Here is a 23,492-nt window from a genome sequence, read left to right as displayed (position 1 = left end):
TATTCATGGCTTTATCTCTTACAAACCTTCGGTAGCAAGTTTATAATGCTATCTCATGATCACGAGAGGTATAAAAATGGAATCCTTGTTATGAGAATTTTGTTCTTTTCCAAATTTTTCCATAAAATGAATTGAATGACATTTGGTAAACGTTTTGTGATGATAAGCCTTGTCCGATTAAATAAGTGCGGTGGATCTAAATTGTGAAGAATAATTATTATGGACCTTATTTAAGGATAAATCGATGAGGAGCAATACCTGATGGCACCAAGGAGTAAAGAAACTCAACCGGATAATGCACAGCTTGGGATCCTTACACAACTGTGTCAATGGATTAATAAGTTGTATCAGTCCCTAGTAGTTTTTTTTGGATTTTAGCATTAATGATATTAACATTTCAGGTGCCAAAATTGCTCTTTCTTGAAGCCATTTAAAGTTTGTATAATTAGTTTTAATATCTGGAAAAAACTAGCTATGAAAGCTTCAGGTAATGTTATAAGTGAAATGATCTCTGGTGGTAAAGAAATATAAGTTCTGCCATTACCGACTTCAAGAAGTTGTTGAGCAAAAGCTTCTGCTGAAGTGTCTTTGACCACATGCGCTCTCATTTTTGTGAAGAGAGTTTATTTTTGTACGTGTTCCCATATATATGATGATTTTAAGCGCGCATTCACTTTATTTGTGAGTGTTCCTTTTGGAATAGCTGACAGAACTTGTCGGAAATCTCCAGCAAGTTAGAGGAAAACACCACCTGTGGGATGATCACTACCCCTCAATTCCCTAAGGCCTCGGTCTATTTTCAGCCATTCAATTTCTTACGCGGCAGCCATCGTTCTTAAAAATCCCATTTGTAGGGAAGGTGCCACGCCTCCTTTCCAGAGATATGCAGTATGAAATATTCTATTTGTATGGGCGGTGCAACGCCTCCTGCCACTTCACCCCGCATTTTCTTGATGGTGTTAGGGATTGATCTCATATAACTCTTTACTGAATTTCAATGTTCTAGCGTGAATACTGCCAGAGCTTTGCAGTGTCAACATTTTTCTAAGCGGGGTCGCCCCTCGGCAGTGTTTGGCAAGCACTCCGATGTATTTCTGCCATGGAAGTCTCTCAGTAAAAACTCATCTGCCTTGCAGATGCCGCTCGGAGTCGTCATAAAACAAGTAGGTCCCGTCCCGCCAATTTGTAGGAAAAATTAAAAAGAAGCACGACGCAAATAGGAAGAGAAGCTCGGCCTAAAATCTCTTCGGAGGTTATCGCGCCTAACATTTATTTCTATTTATTAGTGCCTTTCTGTGCAAGAAAATAATGCCTCCGGCCTTTATATTCTTTTGTGGTAGGGTTTATTTTTCCTGAGAGGACATGAAAAAGTTGTTAACAATGGAACTGAATGGCTGAGTCTTCAGAGCATCATATTGTCCATAACTTAGAGATGGCTGGTGTAACAATATAAAGCGGCAGAGTTTTTTCAGCAACGATGCTACTAGAAATCAAAGCGTATAGATTTAACTGATCGCAAAAAAACCGCTCCTCTGTATAACCTTCTTTCTCTTTTATTTCGTCTTCCTTCTGCAATTTCTAGTTTACTTTATTCGGCTCATTCAATTTTCCTATGCCTCTCATTCTGCCGTAAATCTTCCCGCTTTTCCTTTTATTCATCCTGCTCTTGCTCCTATCCAAGTCTATATATCACCGTTACTCTTAATCGTATTCTTATTCTTAATCTTTCTGTTAACCTCTTCACTCTCCATCTTTCCCTTGTTCTTTTTACTTTTCCGATTTCCCTTAAACTTCCTCCATATTTTCATCCCATTCCATCTGTTTTCTGTTCTCTTTTCTTTCATGTCCCCATTTCTGATGTGGAGATATATCGAGTTTGGCTTTTTCTGCACATTATATTACTAAAGTATTAAAAATTAGCAAAATAGTACCAGACATTCTCCCTCCCAACTGCTTTAAAATTCATGATTGGATTATGAGGGCCGTCAAATTTTTGTTTTTGTACTAATAACTTGACCTGACTGGTCTTATGTAACGAATTTTGGTAGTTTCTAATAATTATGCACCTTCTGCTAACGTTATCATCGCTGAACTGTCAAATAAATAACTCCAATATACAGTATTGCAAAATGGTATTTATTTATACTACTTTGGGAGTAGTACAATAGTACTAGTATAATACAATAATAGTAACAAGTATACTTCAATACCACGTACTTCACAAAAGCGTGTTTTAATCAAACTGATTAGTAACTGCTCAGCTTGCGCTGCTTTTATACTCTCTGTTGCCTTGTCCGCATATTTCTCCTAAGGTCTAGACATTTCACCTTCTAGAACTGTTGTATCTCCTGCTTGGTAATTTAGATATATGCGTTTGTATGTGTGAGTAAGAACTTCTGCACTTAGCTGATGACTACATATGTGTATGTGAGATAATTTATTTGCTTTAAGCTGCTGGTTATGTGTGTGAAATATTCTTCGTCGCTTTGTATGTGTACATGTCTTTAAGAGTGGCTGCTTGCTGTTGTGTTTATTTGATAACAGCATAGTGATGCTAATAATCGCCATAATATATGTACGTATTAATTATGAAACCCCAAACTGTAAATTTTTAAACTAGAGAAAACCTAGTTTCAATCGAAACGGAATCAGAAATTGTGATCACTATGACTTCCCTTCAGGGAATGTAATTTTTTCAAACTGGCTAATCTACAAACAAAAACAATTTTACAAACTTACCATATCATCCGCTAATATAATTACAATATTTGGTTTATTATTTGTTTGTGCCACTGTCGTTATCGCATTGTAGTACAACAAAACAATGAGTAATAGTTGACGAAAATTCCATATGAATTTATGCATTGTATGGCAAGGATTATCTTCTGTATATTTTGGTTATCGTCCAATTTTTGTATTTAAATTGCTCTCTGTTCGATATGAAATCCTTCTTATTTGTTAGCAATTCATATGTATGTGAGTCACTGCTGCAATACTCATCGAATCAATTCATTTCAACTTCGAGTAGCTAAAAATAAAAAATGAGAACTAATTATTAATTTTCACAATTGTAAACCTCTAATCTTTCATTAATTCTAACAGATTTTCTTCACAAATGATTTATTTTTGTTATAGCTGTGTGTTTTATTTTGTTTGCTATTTTCTTTATACTTTTGCATGAATATATTTTGTACAGGTGGAGTTAAAATTTAACATTTTGCATGCACTTAAAATATATACGTCTGTATGTACCCTGTAGGGAAAAGTTTCTAGTTCAAAACTGGTGCGCTTTTAGTGAATGCGGAAGCACTACTAGTTCGCCATTCATCTCCTCCATATACATTCAACTGGCGAATTTAGCATGGCGATGTCCTAGGCGGTGTAAATTGTCTCCGCTGCATTACCGTTTCACTAGTTCCGAACTAGGTACAAATTTTCACTTTAGAACTAGTTGCTTCATTAGCACTTTTTCGATAGTTTCGAACTAGTTTAATAATTTACAGTCTAGTTCTTTTCTTGGTACTATTCCGTTGGTTCCGAAGTCTTACATGTTGCCTCTAGTGCGATATCCACTTTCCCGATAGTTCCGAACCGCTGGAAAAGTCTGCGAAAAAAGGCATCTCATAGTCGAAGATTCTTAAGCAGTCTTTTTGTTGGTGGCCTATTTCATAAATATATGGACTGCTGAGTAGAGTATTGCCCCATCTCGAGTGTCGTTTCGAAAACGCCCTATCTCAGAAAACGTTTGAATAAGGCTCTGTTTCAAAACTTGTTTTAAAAACGCCCAACTCCAAACTCTACTGGATAATGCCCTCTCAGATTTTTTTATAAAAAAATACCCCAGTTCAGCTCAAGTGTATTGAATTTGAGCTCAGATAGGATGTTTTTGAACCAAAATCTGAGATAGGGCGTTTTCCAAACGGTAGCCGAGACAGGATTATCATCCACTCAGCATTCGAAATGTTAAATATGAAATATAAAAATCCAAACTCTTGTTGTTGTTGTGTTAACAGTACTTCGCACCATTCAATGGATGCGACTATATCAACATTCAAGTTGATATTTAAAAAATCTTTATTTTGGTTTGTAATATAAAATTTATTTTTGTTTATTTTTGAGTTTAAATATTTTCCAACTAATTAGAATTTTCTTTTTTTGAAGTTATTCAAAATTTTAAGTTAACACGAAAACTCAATTAAAATTATTTTAAAAATTAAAGTAAAGAGTACAAAGTAGTTAACACTATATTTACTCCCCCTCCAAGAAAATTTGAAACAAACAAATTATTAATTAATATTAAAAGTAACCTTTTTTTGTTTTTTTGTTGTTTAATGTATTTGTATTTAAATTAGTGTTAATAAGTATGTTTGCTGGTTTAAGTAAATCAATTGAAATATTTTTAATAGTATTTTTGTATTGAATTGTAAATGTTTTATTTTTCTTAGAGATAACTTTAAAAGGTCCTTCATAAGGTGATTCTAAATTAGATTTACGAAGAACTTTAACAAAAACATACTCACAATTTTCTAATTGTTTAGGAACGAAAAAATTTTCTTTATTATGATGAAACACTTTAGAACGAACAAGCGAAAAATATTCTCTTATTTTATGAAGAGCGTCATTAGAAAAATCATGTTCTTTATTACTATTTGAAATAATTAATTCACGAGGTATTCTAAGTGTTTGGCCATAAACAAGTTCAGCAGATGAACATTTTAAATCTTCTTTAATAGAAGTTCGTAAACCAAGTAGAATGAATGGTAAAATGTCAGACCAATGAACCGAGTCGTTTGATGCTATAATTGCTGCTTTTAAAGTTCGATGAAATCTCTCTATCATGCCATTTGCTTGGGGATGGTAAGGAGATGTATGAATTTTATTAGAACCTAAAAGTTTAGTTAATTCCGTAAAAAATTTTGAGGTGAATTGTGAACCTTGATCTACTGTAATATTCAATGGTATACCAAATCGTGGTATATAATTTTGAATAAAAGTTTTTACTATAGTATTTGTTGAAATATCTTTAAGCGGATAAGCTTCAGGCCAACGTGAAAATCTGTCAATAATTGTTAAAATATAACAATTTCCATTTGAAACTGGAAGAGGTCCAACAATATCCATATGAATATGTTCAAAACGGCCTGATGGTATTTGAATTTTTTGGATAGGAGATTTAGTATGTCTTGAAATTTTGGATTTTTGACAATTGATGCAAGATGAAGTCCAATCGTTAATCTCTTTACGCATGTTAGGCCAATAATATTTATTTTGAATTAATTTTCTAGTTGTTCTTATACTTGGATGAGATAATGAGTGAATTTTGTCAAATATAATTCTTCTCATAGGATGTGGAACATAAGGTCGAAAAGGTTGTAGAGAAACATCACACCATATATTTAAATTAATAACTGGAATATGAATTTCCTTTAAATTATTTTTAGAAGTTTGATCAGAAATGTTTTTTTGTAAAAATGTATCAGTTTGTTGTTCTTTATATAAAGTTTCTAAATTTATATCTTGAGTTGAAATTGCATTTATTTCTGGAATACGGGAAAGTGTGTCGGCAACTATGTTGTCTTTTCCACGTATATATTGAATATCATTTGTAAATTGAGCAATATATTCAAGGTGACGTAGTTGACGAGGAGATCTATCTACTTTAGAATTTAGAACATGAATTAAAGGTTTATGATCAGTATAAATAGTAAAAGTTCTACCTTCAAGAAAATGTTTAAAATGTTTGATTGAATTATAAATAGCCAAAAGTTCACGATCAAATGTTGAATATTTAGTTTCTGTTGTAGTTAATTTTCTTGAAAAATAAGCTAAGGGTTCTAGTATATTATTGCTAGTTTGTTGAAGAACTGCTCCAATAGCAACATTTGATGCATCTACTGCTAATGATAAAATACCATTTTTGTCTAAATGTGTAAGTAAAGTATTTTTGGCAAAAAGTTTTTTAACATTTTCGAAAGCTGTTGTGGTTTCAATTGTCCAATTTAATTGTTTAAGTTTGTTTTTAATTGCATGTGTTAACATTTCATGCAGAGGACTAAGTTCTGTTGCTAACATTTTAATATATCTGTGATAGTAATTTATCATACCTAAAAATTTTTGTAATTTATTTATAGAAATTGGTTTTTCAAAATTTGTTATGATTTCAATTCTATCTAAAGATGGTTTAATACCTTCGCCTGAAATTTCGTAACTTAAAAAATTTAATTTATTTACACCGAGAGTACATTTTGAAGGTTTGATATTTAAATTATATTCTTCAAGTCTTTTGAAAACTGATTTTAAATGATTTATATGTTGATCTTCATTATCACTGGCAATAAGAATGTCATCAATGTATGTAAATACAAAATCGAAATCAGAAAATACTTCATTAATAAAGCGTTGGAAAGTTTGAGCACTGTTTCGTAAACCGAAAGGCATTCTTACGAATTCAAACATTCCAAAAGGGGTAGTTATTGCAGTTTTATGAATGTCTTCTTCTGCCATTGGAATTTGGTGGTAAGCACGCACAAGATCAATTTTGGAAAAAAATTGTTTGTTTTTTAAATCAATTGTTAAATCGTGAATATGTGGTAAACGATACCGATCTGATGTAGTAATAAAATTAAGTCTTCGATAGTCTCCGCAAGGTCTCCAATCATTTGGTTCTTTTTTAGGAACGAGATGAAGTGGAGATGCAATAGGAGAATTTGAGGGTCTGCATATACCCGTTTTAACTAAAAATTCAAATTCAGCTTTAGCAATTTTAAGTTTGATTGGATCAAGACGTCTGGGTTTCGAAAATGGTAAAATACCTTTTGTTTCTATCCTGTGAACCGTATGGTGTTTAACTTTTTTAGTATAATCTGGTTCACAGGTAATAGATGGAAATTCATTAAGTAATTTTGAAAACTTATTTTCGACAATAGGAATTTTGAGTGAGAAAATATCAGAAAATCCAGAAGATCCAGTAACTTTAATTTTTGTAGTAGAATCCATTATTTCTTTATTTTTAATATTGACAATAATTCCGAATTTTTCTAAAAAGTTTGCTCCTAAAATTGGTGTATCAATATTCGCAATAATGAATGGAAATTCAAAATCTCTTCTTAAACCTAAATCAATTTTAAGTAGTTTTGTACCGAAAGTTTCAATTGAAGAACCGTTTGCTGCGGTCAAAGTAAGATCCGAATTTCTTTTATAAATTTTAAATTTAGAAAAAGGAATAACTGATACAACTGCGCCGGTATCGATAAGAAAATTAAGTTTATTGAATTTATCAAATATGAATAGGCGACGAGTAGGTTTAATAAAAGTTCCATTATCCGTCACCGTCATAATGGATCGTTTCAGTTTAAATTTTGTTCGTAATTTGAATTATGATTTTGATTAAAATTGCATGGGGGTATACATTTGAGAGCGTTATTCTTAAATTTTTTGTGATACCAACAAATAGTTGTTTGTGAATTAAAATTACGATTGTTTGAAAAATTTCTTGATCCTGAAAAATTTCGAGATTTAGATCTATTTCTATCTTTAGATCTTGAACGGATTTGTAATTGATTAATATCATTCGAAATTTTATTTAAATTTTGATAAATAGCCGTAGTTAATTCAGTTAAATTTTTAACGCATTGTTCTAAAATATTATTATTTATACTTGAGACTACAGGAGATTTGGAAGAATGAGGTTTATTGATTAAATCAAAAAGTTTGTCAGCTAAAATAATAATTTCATCTCTGTTTTGGTTATTATTGGAAGTCAAATGAATTTGTATTTCTTGTGGTAATTTACGAATCCACAATTTAAAGAGTAATTCTTGGCTAACTATGGAGGCAGAAACTATAAGTGATTTCATAAATCTGAATAATTCAGATGGTGAACGATCACCAAGTTCAGTTTTTGAAAATAATTGTTCTAATCGTTTTTCTTCGCTAAGAGAAAATCTTTCACATAGAATTTTTTTGATTGTATCATATTTATTAAAAAGAGGAGGAGGGTTAATAACATCTAAAATTTTAGATATAGTATCTCGTTGAAGAGTAATTAGAATATTTTGAAATTTTAAATTATCATCATTGATATTATTAATTTCAAATTGTCCTTCAACAAGTAAAAACCAGGCATCAGGAGAATCTTGGCAAAATTGTGGTAATTTAATAGATTTAGTAGAAGAAAAACTTGTAAAGTTATCTTGTCTTGAAATATCTTGTGTTATATTAGAGATGATGTTTTGTGTTGTATTAATGTTAGAATTTTGAGTTGTATTGTGAGTCATGATGTTATTTGTATGGTTGATATTTTGATTTTCTGAATTTGTAAATTTACGAGTTCGTATTGGTGAACGTAGAACCATATGAAAAGAAATTTAAATGAAAAATTAGAAAATAAGAAAATATTTAAGATTTTTTTTTGGAAAGGGAGTTAACAATTTAAATAAAATATTTAATTTTATATAAAAAATAAGTAAATTTAAATAACTATATTAAAATTGTTAAAATATAAAAATAATCTTAAAATAAATTTAAAAGTTTAAAAGGTTTAAAATTTTAATTTAAATTATAATTGGAAAATTTGTAATATGATATTAAAATAAAAATTATACTTACATAAAATTAAATTAGTAAAAAAATATTCAAATTAATAAGTATTTGATTGATGATTGTAGAGATTTTGAGGGAATAAATGGCGTTTTTTGGGCGTGATAACAATTAAATTCATTGTTGTTGCTGTTTATGCAATGGCTTTGTTGTTTTCTTTATGAATCTCATCATTTTCATCGTGATGTCTTATACTTTAAATCCGTTCTTGTGTGTATTTTGCGTAAAATTGTTGTAATAGCTCTTGTTGTAGTGAAGTGGAAAACTTAACTATTGTTTTAAGCGTAGTATATTGTTTTTTAGAGTTCTTTATTAATTAACGATTCGTAGAAAAATTTTATTTTTATTTATGTTGCATAAAATTTATAGCATGTCTACTAGTAAATTTCTGCTATAAGTACTTTATGTTTTATTTGATTGTCCGCACTTATTTTTTGTTTTTGTTTCGTATATAGAATTTACAGCGACTGTTATATGCAATTTGCACAAAATATTGTTTATTAATTGAAGTATATTTAAGTTTCATTTTTTTTTTAAATCGATGTGCGATTTACAATTATGGTACTATGATTTAACTTTTTAATTTTTTATTGTTTCTTTAAAAGTTTTAACAATTGTTTAAACTATTTTATTCATCAAATCTGCTAAAATTTGATTTCCGTTTTCGGGTGTTTCCACACAGTCCATCTACGAATGTCTATGGACTTTCACTTATTTTCACAATAGTAAATGTTTTAAGTACTTTCAAAACGAAATATTTTTAAAGTTAATTATAGCTTCGTATTATAATCACTAAATTCATAATTTTTTGTTGATGGCGAATGTATTTCCAAATTGGATTTTAAGTAAACAAACTGATGGCTGTTCGTTTAGTCTGTTTCGCACAACTATTTAAATCGTTGTAAATATGACGGAGTAGTTACTTTAAAATTGCGAAATTTTTTGTTCAAAAATCATTTATCACAAGCACGAGGTATTATATATACAAGCACGGACAGATATAGATTTAGATAATAAATGCATTTTAATTAAAAATTAGCGAATGGAAATTTTCGTAATCATTACAGTCATTAATGAAATAAAATATTTGCGCAGGATCGTTGGTAGGATCGCCAATATATCAACATTCAAGTTGATATTTAAAAAATCTTTATTTTGGTTTGTAATATAAAATTTATTTTTGTTTATTTTTGAGTTTAAATATTTTCCAACTAATTAGAATTTTCTTTTTTTGAAGTTATTCAAAATTTTAAGTTAACACGAAAACTCAATTAAAATTATTTTAAAAATTAAAGTAAAGAGTACAAAGTAGTTAACACTATAGCGACCACTCACAAATTTCATCAACCAACCAATGGACCATATGGAAGTTTTTGTTGGATGTGTAGGTTCCACATTACAATTGAAAAGATGGTTGGTGCCATGTGATGAAACATTGCGTGCAGGACATACAAAACGTATATCGGGCTTGATTCTGGACAAGTAGGAGTTTAACCTATTAAAGTAGCGAGAACGAAGTTGGGCCAGGGTGACTCGTGTCTCCCTTGGTAGTGTGCTTTCTTCTTCTGCAAGACTAGGATTGTGTATATTGATAATGGGGCTCACCGGGCGCATCCTGGCAAAGGCGTTTACCGATTTTGTGTGGATTTTCCGTTGAACCTCCATATGCCTGTCTGGATGAAACGGCTATGTTGGCAGGTACCGGATCTCATCATAGTGCTTATGGAGATGTACGCTTAACCATCTTGGAGGCGGTGCTAGATCAAGCAGTTGTTTGCAAGTGTGACCCGGTTTGTCACAAATAAGCAAAAGCTGTCTGTTTAGCATCCAAACTGTCGATTCTATAAATGAGGAAAGTGTATTTACTAACGAACTTGTACTTTTTTGGCACTTTAAGTCTAGTTCCGAACCAGAAATTTGTATCACTAGTTACTGACTTCCCTTCAGGATAAGTATAAAGGGTTGATTTTCAATGGCGTAGGCCGATTTTGCAAGGACAAAAATATAAAAAAAACTCTTAACATAATAAATAAATATTTGGCGCGATATACATCTAAGGGGAATTAGGCCGAGCTTCTCTTCCAATTGATAAGCGGGACCTATATGTTTGATAGCACTGTTTCGCTTTGACAACGCAATAAAATAACAATGGAAGGCTTTGAAGCGACCAAGTTGTTATATAAATTGGCCTCTTTGCAAGTATGTACATGTGTGGGTGTTACGCCACAATGGGAGGGAGAGATTTCAAATTTTGAAAATTGATGCATGAGTCGTTGATACTGCACTTGATTCACCGGTATTATTATTGAATGTGTTTTTTGACATTATTATCGTAGAAAATAATTATATTAATCCTACGACGTTAGACTCACAAAGTATCTCTACACAGAGAAGACTTAAAGCTCACGACACCTCTCTAACTTCGCACTGCCTTTTGGCGTCACATGCTTATAAGTTTTGGCCTCGTCAGTGGCAGTAGATGTGGGAAATGCGAGCTGCAGGAAGAAACGGTTGAGCACGTTCTGTGTTCGTGTGGTGCGCTCCCGGGGTTAACGCTCCAGCTACTAGGGGCTGCGGAGTTGTCAGATCCACTTTAAGTTGATCACTTTTGCCGCGCTATGTGGGTGGTGTTCAGGGGTTATAAGAAGACATGTCTAGGTAGCTCTGAGTGCAGTATTTGGCACGCCGCTGCAGCCTTTTTAAGTTTGTTATTTACACCTTAGATACGATTTCGAAAGCATGCACCTTGAAGGTGAGAGTGTTATGGAATGTCGCTCCTAAGAGCTTTGGGTGACTGGCAGTCGGTAGAGTAACGCCATCGACGAGAATGTTCAATATTTATGTCATCTGTTCCTTAAATGTCTTAAACAGAGTCTCCGTGGACTTGGTCGGCAATAGTTTCAGACCGCGCAAGGTGGAAAAAAATAAACACTGAATAGATAGCTATTCGTTTTGGAAACTAATTCGTCAATTGAGGGGTCAGGGCCAGTCGCCATTATAGTACAATTGTCGGCGGATATGTTGATATATCTATTGGCTAGTTATCTATTTTGTCATTGTACTTGCTTTTTTGGCGTTTGCGGGCTTTGCGTATTGATTTTAATTGTTTTTACTCAATCACTCGATACGAAGCTATTCTTTGTTCTTTGTGTATAATTATTTAATTTTTGCTAATTGCAAACAATAAAACAAACAACAACTATATAACAGACAACAAATTTATCGAAGATGCCTGATACTAGAGCTTCCCGCCAAGTGGTATTTACTCCCAACAAAAATGCGAGTGCAGTCGGCAGATCTGGTTTAAAAGAGAGCTCGTTACCTTCATCTTGGATTGTGCTTATTGAAGACAAATTGGAGATGCAGAGAACGGCCATCATTGAAGAGATTGCAGATCGACTGAAAAGTTAAATGAATGCCAAAACAAATCTGTCTCCAGTGACATAATAATTAATGGCCTCCCCTTCAGTGATGGTGAAAACATTAAAGGCAATGTTAACAAAATGTGCCAATCATTGAAGGTGCCAGCATTGCCTATTTCCTCGGCGTTTCGTGTGCCTAACAAAAACAACAGCAAAACACCTGCATCTGTCATTGTACGACTGAGCTCTTCTGATGATCGGTCTACACTCTTTAAAGCAGTGGCCCGTTTTTGCAAAGAGAATAAGCGTCCACTAATGCATTGTGATGTAGGAAAAAATTCGGACGGGAAAATACACATATATCAGTGCCTAACCAAAAAAAATCGTGAGCTAATCCATTTTGCATTGCAGTTGAGAAGAGAGAAAAAGCTCGTTGCTGCTTTCTCAATTCGTGGATATGTGTATGTTCGTGTACGTCCAAATTGTTAAGCTGTCAAGGTGACTGATATCGAGAGTATTGAGCGTGTTGTTGCTGCAGACACCAGATTATGTATGATTAATCATTAATGTTAAGTGTATCTGATATTATATATTCTCTTTATTTTTTCTCTAATCTTCTTTTTCAAACATTCTACTGTCCTCCTACACTCTCATCCTATCATATGTTTAATTATTGTCACTACCGTTTTTCGCTCTATTTTTCAATCATGTGTTTAATTGTCTGTCTTTCTTTATCTTGTCATTCCTCCACTGTTTTTGCCATGGTCTTTTGTACACACACGCGTGTTGCTTGCCTGCCTTTGGTTCGTTCTGTTTTGGTTCAGCTTTATGTGTATGGGGTCATTCCATGGATCTCGCCCTGGCGCTAATGAAAATGAAAAAATTTTGATTGATATTTTTTGTAAGCAAAATCGTGGCTTCAATGCAGTACATTTTAACGCACGTAGCCTCAGCCATGACAAACTTGATTTTGTTAGGTATGTTTTTGAGGATTCTGCGGTGGATGTGATTTGTGTTTCTGAAACATGGTTCTGCAGTGAGATTCCTGATCTCAACTTTTCGATTAATGGGTACAATCTATTTCGGAATGATGGTATGTACAAAAAAGGAGGGGGAGTTGCAGTGTACTGTAAAAAAACACTCAAATCTAGACTGTTAAAAACTTCTAATTCCTTTGATGTTGAATATATTTTCACTGAACTGTCTGATGGAGTAAATAAAATTATGGTAATATGTTTTACAACCCCAACAAAATTTTTTATTTGAATCATTTTTTGTTGATTTGTCCGAATTTGTAATTGATTATGAACGTATTTTGATTTGTGGTGATTTTAATGTGAACCTACTTGTTAATGATTCCTACAGTAGTAAACTACTTGACCAGCTTGCAACAGCAGGTCTATGTGTTGTCAATAGTGCTAACCCGACGAGATTTGACAATAATTCTGTACCCAGTCTTCTTGATTATTTTGTTACTTGTGATCCCTAGCACGTCCTAAAATTTGAGCAAATATCCTTTGTTTCTGACCATGATTTGATTTTCTGTACTATAGATGTTGAAATGAACAGTTCTGATTTATACTGTACGTTTGTGTTTCGTGATTTTAAATCGTTGAATGTTAATGTGTTGTATTCCGATATACATATGTGGTTTTGATTGGACTGACTGTTGGTTTCTTGACACGGTTGATACCAAGCTAGATTTTCTTAATAATAACTTGACCAGATTGTTTAATGTGCATGTGCCTATTCGTTGCGCAAGTGTTATTAACAGTTCGTGTCCCTGGTACAATTCGAGAGTTCGATCGGCTATTAAGAAACGTCAAAAATACTATGGTAAGTGGGGTAAGAATAGAACAAATATACAAAGAAGTGCGAAATGAAACAACAGCTATTATCAGGCTGGCAAAGTGTAGGTACAGTAAATCAAAGCTAGATCCCTCACTTCCATCCAAGGAGTTGTGGAGAAACTTAAAGGCTTTAAAATACATGGCAAGGATACTACTAAGTGTGAAATATATGTGGATGAACTAAATTACTTTTTTGTTAGCGCTAACAATGACGTCAATGCTCCAGCCCTGCTAAAAGATTACTCCTCCTATGTCGGCCCTCATAACAAATTTCAATTTGATACAATTGGCGAGGTTGATGTTTTGAAGTCTTTATTAAGTATAAAATCGAATGCTTTGGGGGAGGATGGAATCTCTCTAAGATTTATTAAGATCGTAATAGAGTTTATACTAGGTCCGCTTACACACATCATACATTTCTGCTTCACCTCTTCATGTTTTCCCACGATGTGGAAGAAAGCAATTATTCTTCCTATTGCAAAAAAAAACTAATGCTACAGGCGCAGGTGATTATAGGCCTATCAGCATATAGCAGTCTAAACCTGTGTATGCTGGCGTACCGCAAGGGTCGGTCCTTGGTCCACTTCTGTTTAGTCTCTTTGTGAATGATATTTTCGATGTATGCCAATATGTCAATATTCATGCATATGCCGATGACATGCAATTATATTTGTCAGGTCGTATCGGTCTTGTTGAAGATTTATGTTTCAAAATTAATAATGATCTGTCTGCAATCTCTGTTTGGGCTAGTGAAAATTCGTTGAGTTTGAATGCATCCAAGTCTTATGTTTTGCCTATATGTCATAATGTTGTATATAATATTGACCTTCCTGCGTTGTATATTGGAACTAGTCCACTTAAATTTGTTGACAGAGTAAAAAGTCTAGGTTTTATTGTGAACTGTAAACTTACTTGTAGTGACCATGTCAACAGGGTAGTTACCAATGTTTATGCCATATTACGGAAGTTAAGAGTCTCGGCCCCATTCACGCCCGTTGAAACCAGGCGAAAACTTGTGCTGCAGTTAATTATGCCACTTATAACGTACGCTGATACAGTAAATGGTAAAAAGGACTCAGTGTCATACAACAAAGTTGATGTAGCGTTTAACAGTGCTATGAGATACGTTTACGGGATTGGTATATATGATCACATATCTGCCTGGCGAACGAAAATTTTTGGGTGCAGCCTTGAAAATTATCTAGCCGCCAGGAATTGTATCTTTATATACAAATTATTATTGTGGAAGACACCAAATTACTTATTCGAAAGGTTGAGACCAGTGAGATCACTGAGACATCCATCGCATAATTACTTAACCTCATCTAGACTATTTTTCATTAGCGCGGTTAAATTATGGAATTCAATCCCAGATAATGTGAAAGCTGGACTAAATAGATTAAACTACAAGGATGTAATACTCAAGTACTTCAAAGCTGTATAAAAACAATGCAAAAACATTGTAAGGGTGTTTAAGATCCCTGCTTCTCTCTTCTTTCCCCTTTTCTCACTTTGATCTTGACTACCTTTTCTTTCGTTAAGGTTTGATGTATTCTAGATTTAAGTTAGGATATACATATTTGCAGTGTTTTATGTTTAATAACCTAGTTGAAGTACGTTTAAAAGACTATATCTGGTCTTACCCTGTACTACGTTGGTAAATAAATAAATAAATATAAATATATATATAAATATATATATATAAATATATATATCGTTCTGGTGGTGAAGGAAGCTTGAATATGTATCAATTAAATAGGATCGGGGATAGGAAACCACCCTGCATCACCCCTTGTTTAGTGCTCTCAAGTTTCTAGGTTTGGGTCCTAAATTGCACTCACGCTTGCTGCCCACTCAGATAATTCGCGGTCCATCTTTTTAGACAAGGGGTGAACCTTCTTAGTCTGGGCGTAGCGCGCGGTGGTTGACTGCGGCAAAAGTTTACGATAGTTCAAGTGTTAAGAGCACCGTCCTATAATGGAGTTCTGGGTGGTTCAGTTCGCAATTTGTCAGTGTTAGTGGCGTTAAGCGGGGTGGTAGCGATATGCATTTTATAGATGTCATGCTGATGGCTGGCTAGCCGAAGTCTTGCGTTTAAAATGAAGGAGGCAGAACGGTTTCTAACGCCTTCGCTACTGACTTAAGGAATGATAACGACTCACGATTGTTAGCTGGCCTTCTTCGCTTTGGTAGTGGGATTATCCGTACGATTAGGCATTATTCTGCAATGGAAAAGGCAAACACGAAAGTAGAAAACATGCGTCACGTAGCTGATGTCTTCTAGCATCGGCATAGCTATTCCGCGTGGGCTTATTGATTTAGAAGGTTTGGGTTTTTAAAAGCTTCATTAATCTGGAGAGGTACTCTCTTATCGTGTTTGTGTTTATGTGCCCATTGATTTATACGACGTATATCCTTGTTAATTGCGGTATGCATTGCAAATTGCCGGTAGAAAGCGTTCGCGCAGAGTACGACAGACAAAGTTCTTGTCAATGAACTATACAAATACTAACTAGTATGAATAACCCCAAAAAATTCTAGTAAATGAATCAGAATGTTTGCTGACTATTTTGGCTGCAGGGTTATTGTTAAATGCAACACCCATCGATATGAGTTATTTAAGGGATTCGGTTGTATGTATCATAAGTATCTACTATTTGATAGCAGTTTTATAAATTTTTATAATTTCTCTAGTTATTACGTTAGAGGGCGTAGATGCTCATTAAATAATTTGTAATTTTAAATTAATTTTTTGTTTGTTTTGTTGTCGTGTCTTGGTTTGCTCATCTCTAATTAAATAAAGCTTACACTTCAATAAATATATTTATAATGAATATACCGCGGAGTCCAGAGGGAGTAGAGCTACATACTGATGCTAAGGTCGTTGAAATATTTCTATTCATATCGGCGCTGTCTATTCATTGCATGCTTTCAATGAACCTAATAATATCTCGATATAACTTGTCACAACAAGTGACTAGGGCTGCTGGCTAACTTGACTGCTATCCTTTAGACATCACACTTTTAGTCATGCATAAGAAAGAATTCTTCATCATTATGTTCCGAGACTGCGTAAGTGCCCGGGGGACCTTTATCTAGCGTAAAAGCGAGGTCCCTGATTACTATTTTTTTTCATCGACTTCTTTGAAAAACAAACTGTTTTTAATCGTTTCAAGATAACAAATTTGATTGTTAATTAATTTACTCAATGTTGATATACAGAAGCGCAACGATATTAATAAACGCTCGCTGCTACTAGTTGCGTGTCGTTAAAAAACTTGTCAACAAAACAATTATTATATATCTAATATTTATATTTTATATCTTCTGACGAAGATGCGACAGGAACGCACGTTGCCTTTTGCTCAAAAAAATCTCAAGAATTTGTTCTGTTATATTGGCAAAACGCAGATCTCCAGTCAAGGACTGAGCTGTGATCTAAATAAACATAAAAAAGTAATAAAAAGTGCGATACGCATACGAGATTAAGATCGAGTTTCTCTTCCAACTTGGGTTGTTGCTGTTGTTGTTGTAGCAATAAGGATACTCTCCGACCTTTCTGGGGATATAGATCCGGTACGTTCCGGCAACAAGCACCATTAACGTACTAGTCCGGCCATCTGGGGAGCGATTTAATATGACCACATTGAACCTTCTAGTTCATACCCCCCCACAATATTTCCAGAGGAGTTTGGGGTGCACAGAGCATCACCTGCTGAATATTTCTATGATATATTCATAGAAGTAACAGTATTCCCCTCGGCTAGGTAAGGTTGATAATTGAGTTGAAGAAGCTATGCACTTATAATGCTTTTAATTTTTTCCTTGAAATTGGTAGGACGGGATCTGTGTGGGGTCGTAATACTTTAACTTTCTCCTTGAGATTGGTAGGACCTATGTAAATTTTTTATACATTCAGGCATTAGCAAAGCAGGCGAGTCTTGACCGAGAAGCTTTACATGATAGAAATACACTCGAAGTGCAGTAGAAAGCAGTAGAAACACTGGAAAAGGGGTTGTTACAAAAACGTTATAGTTAAAATATCGATTTGTTATGCAAAAGTTATCGAATAGTTATCGAAAAAATCGATTTATTGCCGAAAAAGATCGTATTTTCATCGAAAAAATCGATTTTTTATCGACGAAATATCGACTTGTTATGGAAGAATTTACAAGTCGAAGATTTCTCGAAAACAAATCGGTATCTAATCGATAATTTACGAAAAGTTATCGATAACTTTTTGGTCACAAATCGATAATTTTTTTATAACAAATCGATAAATGGTAGCTCATAGATAACGTTTGCTATCTATAAAAAATTTATAATCTTTCAATAAGATATGTCTAACTCAACTATAACTTGCCGATAACACGCCGAAAACAAGAAATGTATCACATGAAATTAACCGTAGATAACAATTACTATCTAAATGTTCTTAACAGCACGACTATGGTAGTAGAATTTCATAATGCAAATTATGCGGGTATTTCACTTACAACGTGTTAAAATTAAACTGATTGGCTCTTTCCGAAACTGCGCTGCTTATATAGCGCTCAGTTGGTTTTGCTATCACTCTGCACCCAGGCGGATCTATAATCTTCTCGATCAGCCTTCCCGAATAGTTTTTTATTTACTTCTAGTCTCTGTATAATTGGCTATATAAGTATATATGTGTCTGTAGTTAATGTTATGTAATATGCGCTCTTTTTTGCTGTGTATATGTGTCATCTGCGTTGCTGCTGTTGTTGTGCAGCATTTACAAATATTGATTGAAGAACAAAGATGTTGCATGCGCGAAATTCAGTGGAAAGCAGCGAAGCTTCACAAAATTCTAGTAGGTCACTTTCACGACACCACAAACTATAACATAATTTAAGCACACAAAATACACTGATTGGAGTTCTAGAGAGCAAAAATTAAAATTCTGAACAGATTATCTGAATAAACAAGTAAGGAAGGTTAAGTTCGGGTGTAACCGAACATTACATACTCAGTTGAGAGCTATGGTGACAACATAAGGGAAAATAACCATGTAGGAAAATGAACCGAGGGAAACCCTGGAATGTGTTTGTATGACATGTGTATCAAATGAAAGGCATTAAAGAGTATTTTATGAGGGAGTGGGCCATAGTTCTATAGGTGGAAGCCATTTAGGGATATCGCCATAAAGGTGGATCAGGGTTGACTCAAGAATTTGTTTGTACGATATGGGTATCAAATGAAAGGTGTTAATGAGTATTTTAAAAGGGAGTAATCCTTAGTTCCATAGGTGGACGCCGTTTCGAGATATCTCCATAAAGGTGGACCAGGGGTGACCCTAGAATTTGTTTGTACAATATGGGTATCAAAAGAAAGGTGTTAATGAGTATTTTAAAAGGGAGTGATCCTTAGTTCCATAGGTGGACGCCGTTTCGAGATATCGCCATAAAGGTGGACCAGGGGTGACCCTAGAATTTGTTTGTACGATATGGGTATCAAATTAAAGGTATTAATGAGGGTTTTAAAAGGGAGTGGTGGTAGTTGTATAGGTGGTCGCCTTTTCGAGATATCGCCATAAAGGTGGACCAGGGGTGACTCTAGAATGCGTTTGTACAATATGGGTATCAAATGAAAGGTATTAATGATATTTTAAAAGGGAGTGGGCCTTAGTTCTATTGGTGGACGCCGTTTCGAAATATCGCCATAAAGGTGGACCAGGGGTGACTCTAGAATGTGTTTGTACGATATTGGTATCAAATTAAAGGTATTAATGAGGGTTTTAAAAGGGAGTGGTGGTAGTTATATAGGTGGTCGCTTTTCGAGATATCACCATAAAGGTGGACCCGGGGTGACTCTAGAATACGTTTGTACAATATGGGTGTCAAACGAAAGGTGTTAATGAGTATTTTAACAGGGAGTGGGTCTTAGTTCTATAGGTGGACGCAGTTTCGAAATATCGCCATAAAGGTGGACCAGGGGTGACTCTAGAATGTATTTGTACGATATGGGTATCAAACTAAATGTATTAATGAGGGTTTTAAAAGGGAGTGGTGGTAGTTGTATAGGTGGTCGCCTTTTCGAGATATCGCCATAAAGGTGGACCAGGGGTGACTCTAGACTTTGTTTGTACGATATGGGTATCAAATGAAAGGTGTTAATAAGTATTTTTAAAAAGGGGTGGGCCTTCGTTCTATAGGTGGTCGCCTTTTCGAGATATCGCCATAAAGGTGGACCAGGGGTGACTCTAGAATATGTTTGTACGATATCGGTATCAAATGAAAGGTGTTAATGAGTATTTTGAAAGGCCGTGGGGCTTATTTCTATAGGTGGACGCCTTTTCGAGATATAAAGGTGGACCAGGGGTGACTCTAGAATGTGTTTGTACGATATTGGTATCAAATTAAAGGTATTAATGAGAGTTTTAAAAGGGAGTGGTGGTAGTTGTATATGTGAAGTCGTTTTCCAGATATCGACCAAAATGTGGACCAGGGTGACCCAGAACATCATATGTTGGATACCGCTAATTTATTTATATATGTAATACCTGCCAAGATTTTAAGGGTGTTTTATTTCGCCCTGCAGAACTTTTTCATTTTCTTCTACTTAATATGGTAGGTGTCACAACCATTTTACAAAGTTTTTTCTAAAGTTATATTTCGCGTCAATAAACCAATCCAATTACCATGTTTCATCCCTTTTTTCGTATTTGGTATAGAATTATGGCATTGTTTTCATTTTTCGTAATTTTCGATATCGAAAAAGTGGGCGTGGTCATAGTCGGATTTCGTTCATTTTTTATACCAAGATAAAGTGAGTTCAGATAAGTACGTGAACTAAGTTCAGTAAAGATATGTCGATTTTTGCTGAAGTTATCGTGTTAACGGCCATGCGGAAGGACAGACGGACGACTGTGTATAAAAACTGGGCGTGGCTTCAACCGATTTCTCCCATTTTCACAGAAAACAGTTAGCGTCATAAAATCTATTCCCCTACCAAATTTCAAAAGGATTGGGAAATTTTGTTCGACTTATGGCATTAAAAGTATCCTAGACAAACTAAATGAAAAAGGGCGGAGCCACGCCCATTTTGAAATTTTCTTTATTTTTTGCATTTTGTTGCACCATATCATTACTAGAGTTGAATGTTGACATAATTTACTCATATACTGTAAAGATATAAAATTTTTCCTTAAAATTTTACTTTAAAAAAAATTTTTTTTTAAAAGTGGGCGTGGTCCATCTCCGATTTTGCTAATTTTTATTAAGCGTATATATAGTAGTAGGAGTAACGTTCCTGCCAAATTTCATCATGATATCTTCAACGACTGCCAAATTACAGCTTGCAAAAGTTTTAAATTACCTTCTTTTAAAAGTGGGCGGTGCCACGCCCATTGTCCAAAATTTTACTAACTTTCTATTCTTCGTCATAAGTTCAACTCACCTACCAAGTTTCACCTCTTTATCTGTCTTTGGTAATGAATTATTGCACTTTTTCTGTTTTTCGAAATTTTCGATATCGAAAAAGTGGGCGTGGTTATAGTCCGATATCGTTCATTTTAAATAGCGATCTGAGATGAGTGCTCGGGAACCTACGTACCAAATTTCATCAAGATACCTCAAAATTTACTCAAGTTATCGTGTTAACGGACGGACGGACGGACGGACATGGCTCAATCAAATTTTTTTTCGATCCTGATGATTTTGATATATGGAAGTCTATATCTATCTCGATTCCATTATACCTGTACAACCAACCGTTATCCAATCAAACTTAATATACTCTGTGAGCTCTGCTCAACTGAGTATAAAAATGTACAAATAATTGTTAAATAAGAAATACAGACGGTGGTAGTTTAACAAATTCTACTGTGGTTGTTAGTGAATGTGACCTTCTAGAATTTTGTGGAGCTTGTTTCACACGATTTTTCGTCCCTGCAACATCTCTATCTTAAAATTGTTTCTGGCATTTATATACTAGCCGCATAGTGATGTGTCGGAATTGCATCTGTTCACCATACATTTTTTCGGCAAACCTTTTTTCTCGTTCACAGTTAACTTTATATAAAGGGTGGCCATTACATAATTGTTTAAATTGAAAATATCGTTATTTCCGATCTTTGGCAAATATATAGACAAGTATATGTACTGTTTTTGATTTTCTCTTAGATAATCTGAAGTACAATAAGTTCTTATCACATTATTGTACTTGATCCGAAGACTAAGGTAAACAAACCTTAAAAATGCTTGTCTAGAACACATTATCAGAAACTTATATAAAGGTTGTCTATCTACATACGTGAGCACTTTGTCAAGTTTAGAGTTTTTTCTAATAGGCTGCTTACGAACATTATTTTGACAATCTTAAAATAGCTTCAATATTTGAGGTTGAAATAACCAATCTTGCTATACCTTGGCGCAATTACTGTGGAGCCAAGTATGGGGCTGCAACGTGTCGAAGGTCATGTGTAGGTCTTACAGCCTCAGACTAACAAAGCTAACCCTAACATGAAAAGAGGGGACGGTGGGCTGATGATAGGTATTCTGACTGGACACTGTCTTTTGGCATCACATACTTTTAAAAAAGGCTTAGTTACTGAAAGCAGATGTAAGGAGTGCGTGTTGGAGGAGGAAACGAACGAGCACATTATCTGTTCGTGACCAATTAAGATTAGATATAAACCTAGTTCGGGTATGAAGAAATGTGGTGCAAACTTTTTCTAGACCCAGATGTGAGGTGTCTAGTGTCAATACGCCTGTTCTTGCTCACAGCTTGAAGAGTACAATATCACTCACATGGTTAAACTCGGGCTGTTCAGTGGCGTTCCTTCTTGCTACTTTTTCAGGAACACAGTTTCCTTCTATGAAGTATTCTTGCCCTGGAGGGCTGTGATCGCCACTTGGGTGGCAGAGTTAATTGGGAAGAATGTGGTTTCTTAGCTAGCAGCCAACGACCGGACACTTTTTTGACTGTTAAATCCCCCTGAAATGAGCTAAAATTGCTTGGAAGCCCCATACTTAAGTTGACTCAAAAGTTCTTCTGAGTACACACGTCTGCGTACATTGCCACTAAGTTAGGAGTCATCCATAAAGACGACCGTGGACTAAACGTGGCCTCTGGAGATCGAGTGGATGTAGCATTAACAAGTTAACGTAAGTTTTTGGAAATGATATCAAGAATATTTTCATTGCCAGATTTGATATCGCTCTAGGACAGGAATTCATTTAATAAAACCGCGTTACCACTAGGTTGAGAATAACTTCAAAGCATTGTTAGTTAATCCAAAAATGTCATTATGTATTAGCAAAAATTCACAGAATGAAAACAATCAATATGCCCAGATAGCACAATCTGTTCCCTTATAAGCCGTGATAAATACCTTATCTGGCGGAGTTTGGATCAGATTTTGTGCTTTCAGGGAAGTTAGTTCAATTTACGAAAGAAACGTTTTGAATCCCAAGATCAAGGAGTGGATTAAGGGATTGGAAACCGCCCAATGCTTTGAAAATCTGCTCGGTTCGGATACTACCCCAATATACTGGGATATATATCGCGCCACATTTTTATTACAATCCATTTTGCCTCGAGCTCGAGTTCAATGGCACACAGAGTATAATACAGCAAAGCAATCTACAAAAAACTAAGTCGAATATAAACTGGACCACCCTAATCTAAAATGAAAACTGCTTATTTCTTAGCAAGTCAA

The 23,492-nt window shown here is 34.5% G+C and overlaps 1 protein-coding gene across 1 annotated transcript in view; it reads right to left on the bottom strand.

Annotated features, from left to right (window-relative positions):
• Positions 1 to 23,492, bottom strand: part of LOC137254073 (arylsulfatase B) — a 34,544-nt gene that overhangs the window by 5,962 nt on the left and 5,090 nt on the right. Inside the window, exon 2 of the mRNA XM_067791768.1 lies at positions 2,740 to 3,028. Within this exon, the coding sequence (XP_067647869.1) occupies positions 2,740 to 2,865 (126 nt within the window). The 5' untranslated portion in view covers positions 2,866 to 3,028. The remainder of the gene's footprint in view (positions 1 to 2,739; positions 3,029 to 23,492) is intronic.

This window comes from Eurosta solidaginis, chromosome 5 (genome assembly GCF_040869045.1).
Source record: "Eurosta solidaginis isolate ZX-2024a chromosome 5, ASM4086904v1, whole genome shotgun sequence".
NCBI classification, from domain to species: Eukaryota; Metazoa; Arthropoda; class Insecta; order Diptera; family Tephritidae; genus Eurosta; species Eurosta solidaginis.
The sequence above is the reverse complement of the archived record's forward strand: the minus strand, read 5'-3'. Positions and strand labels throughout refer to the sequence as shown.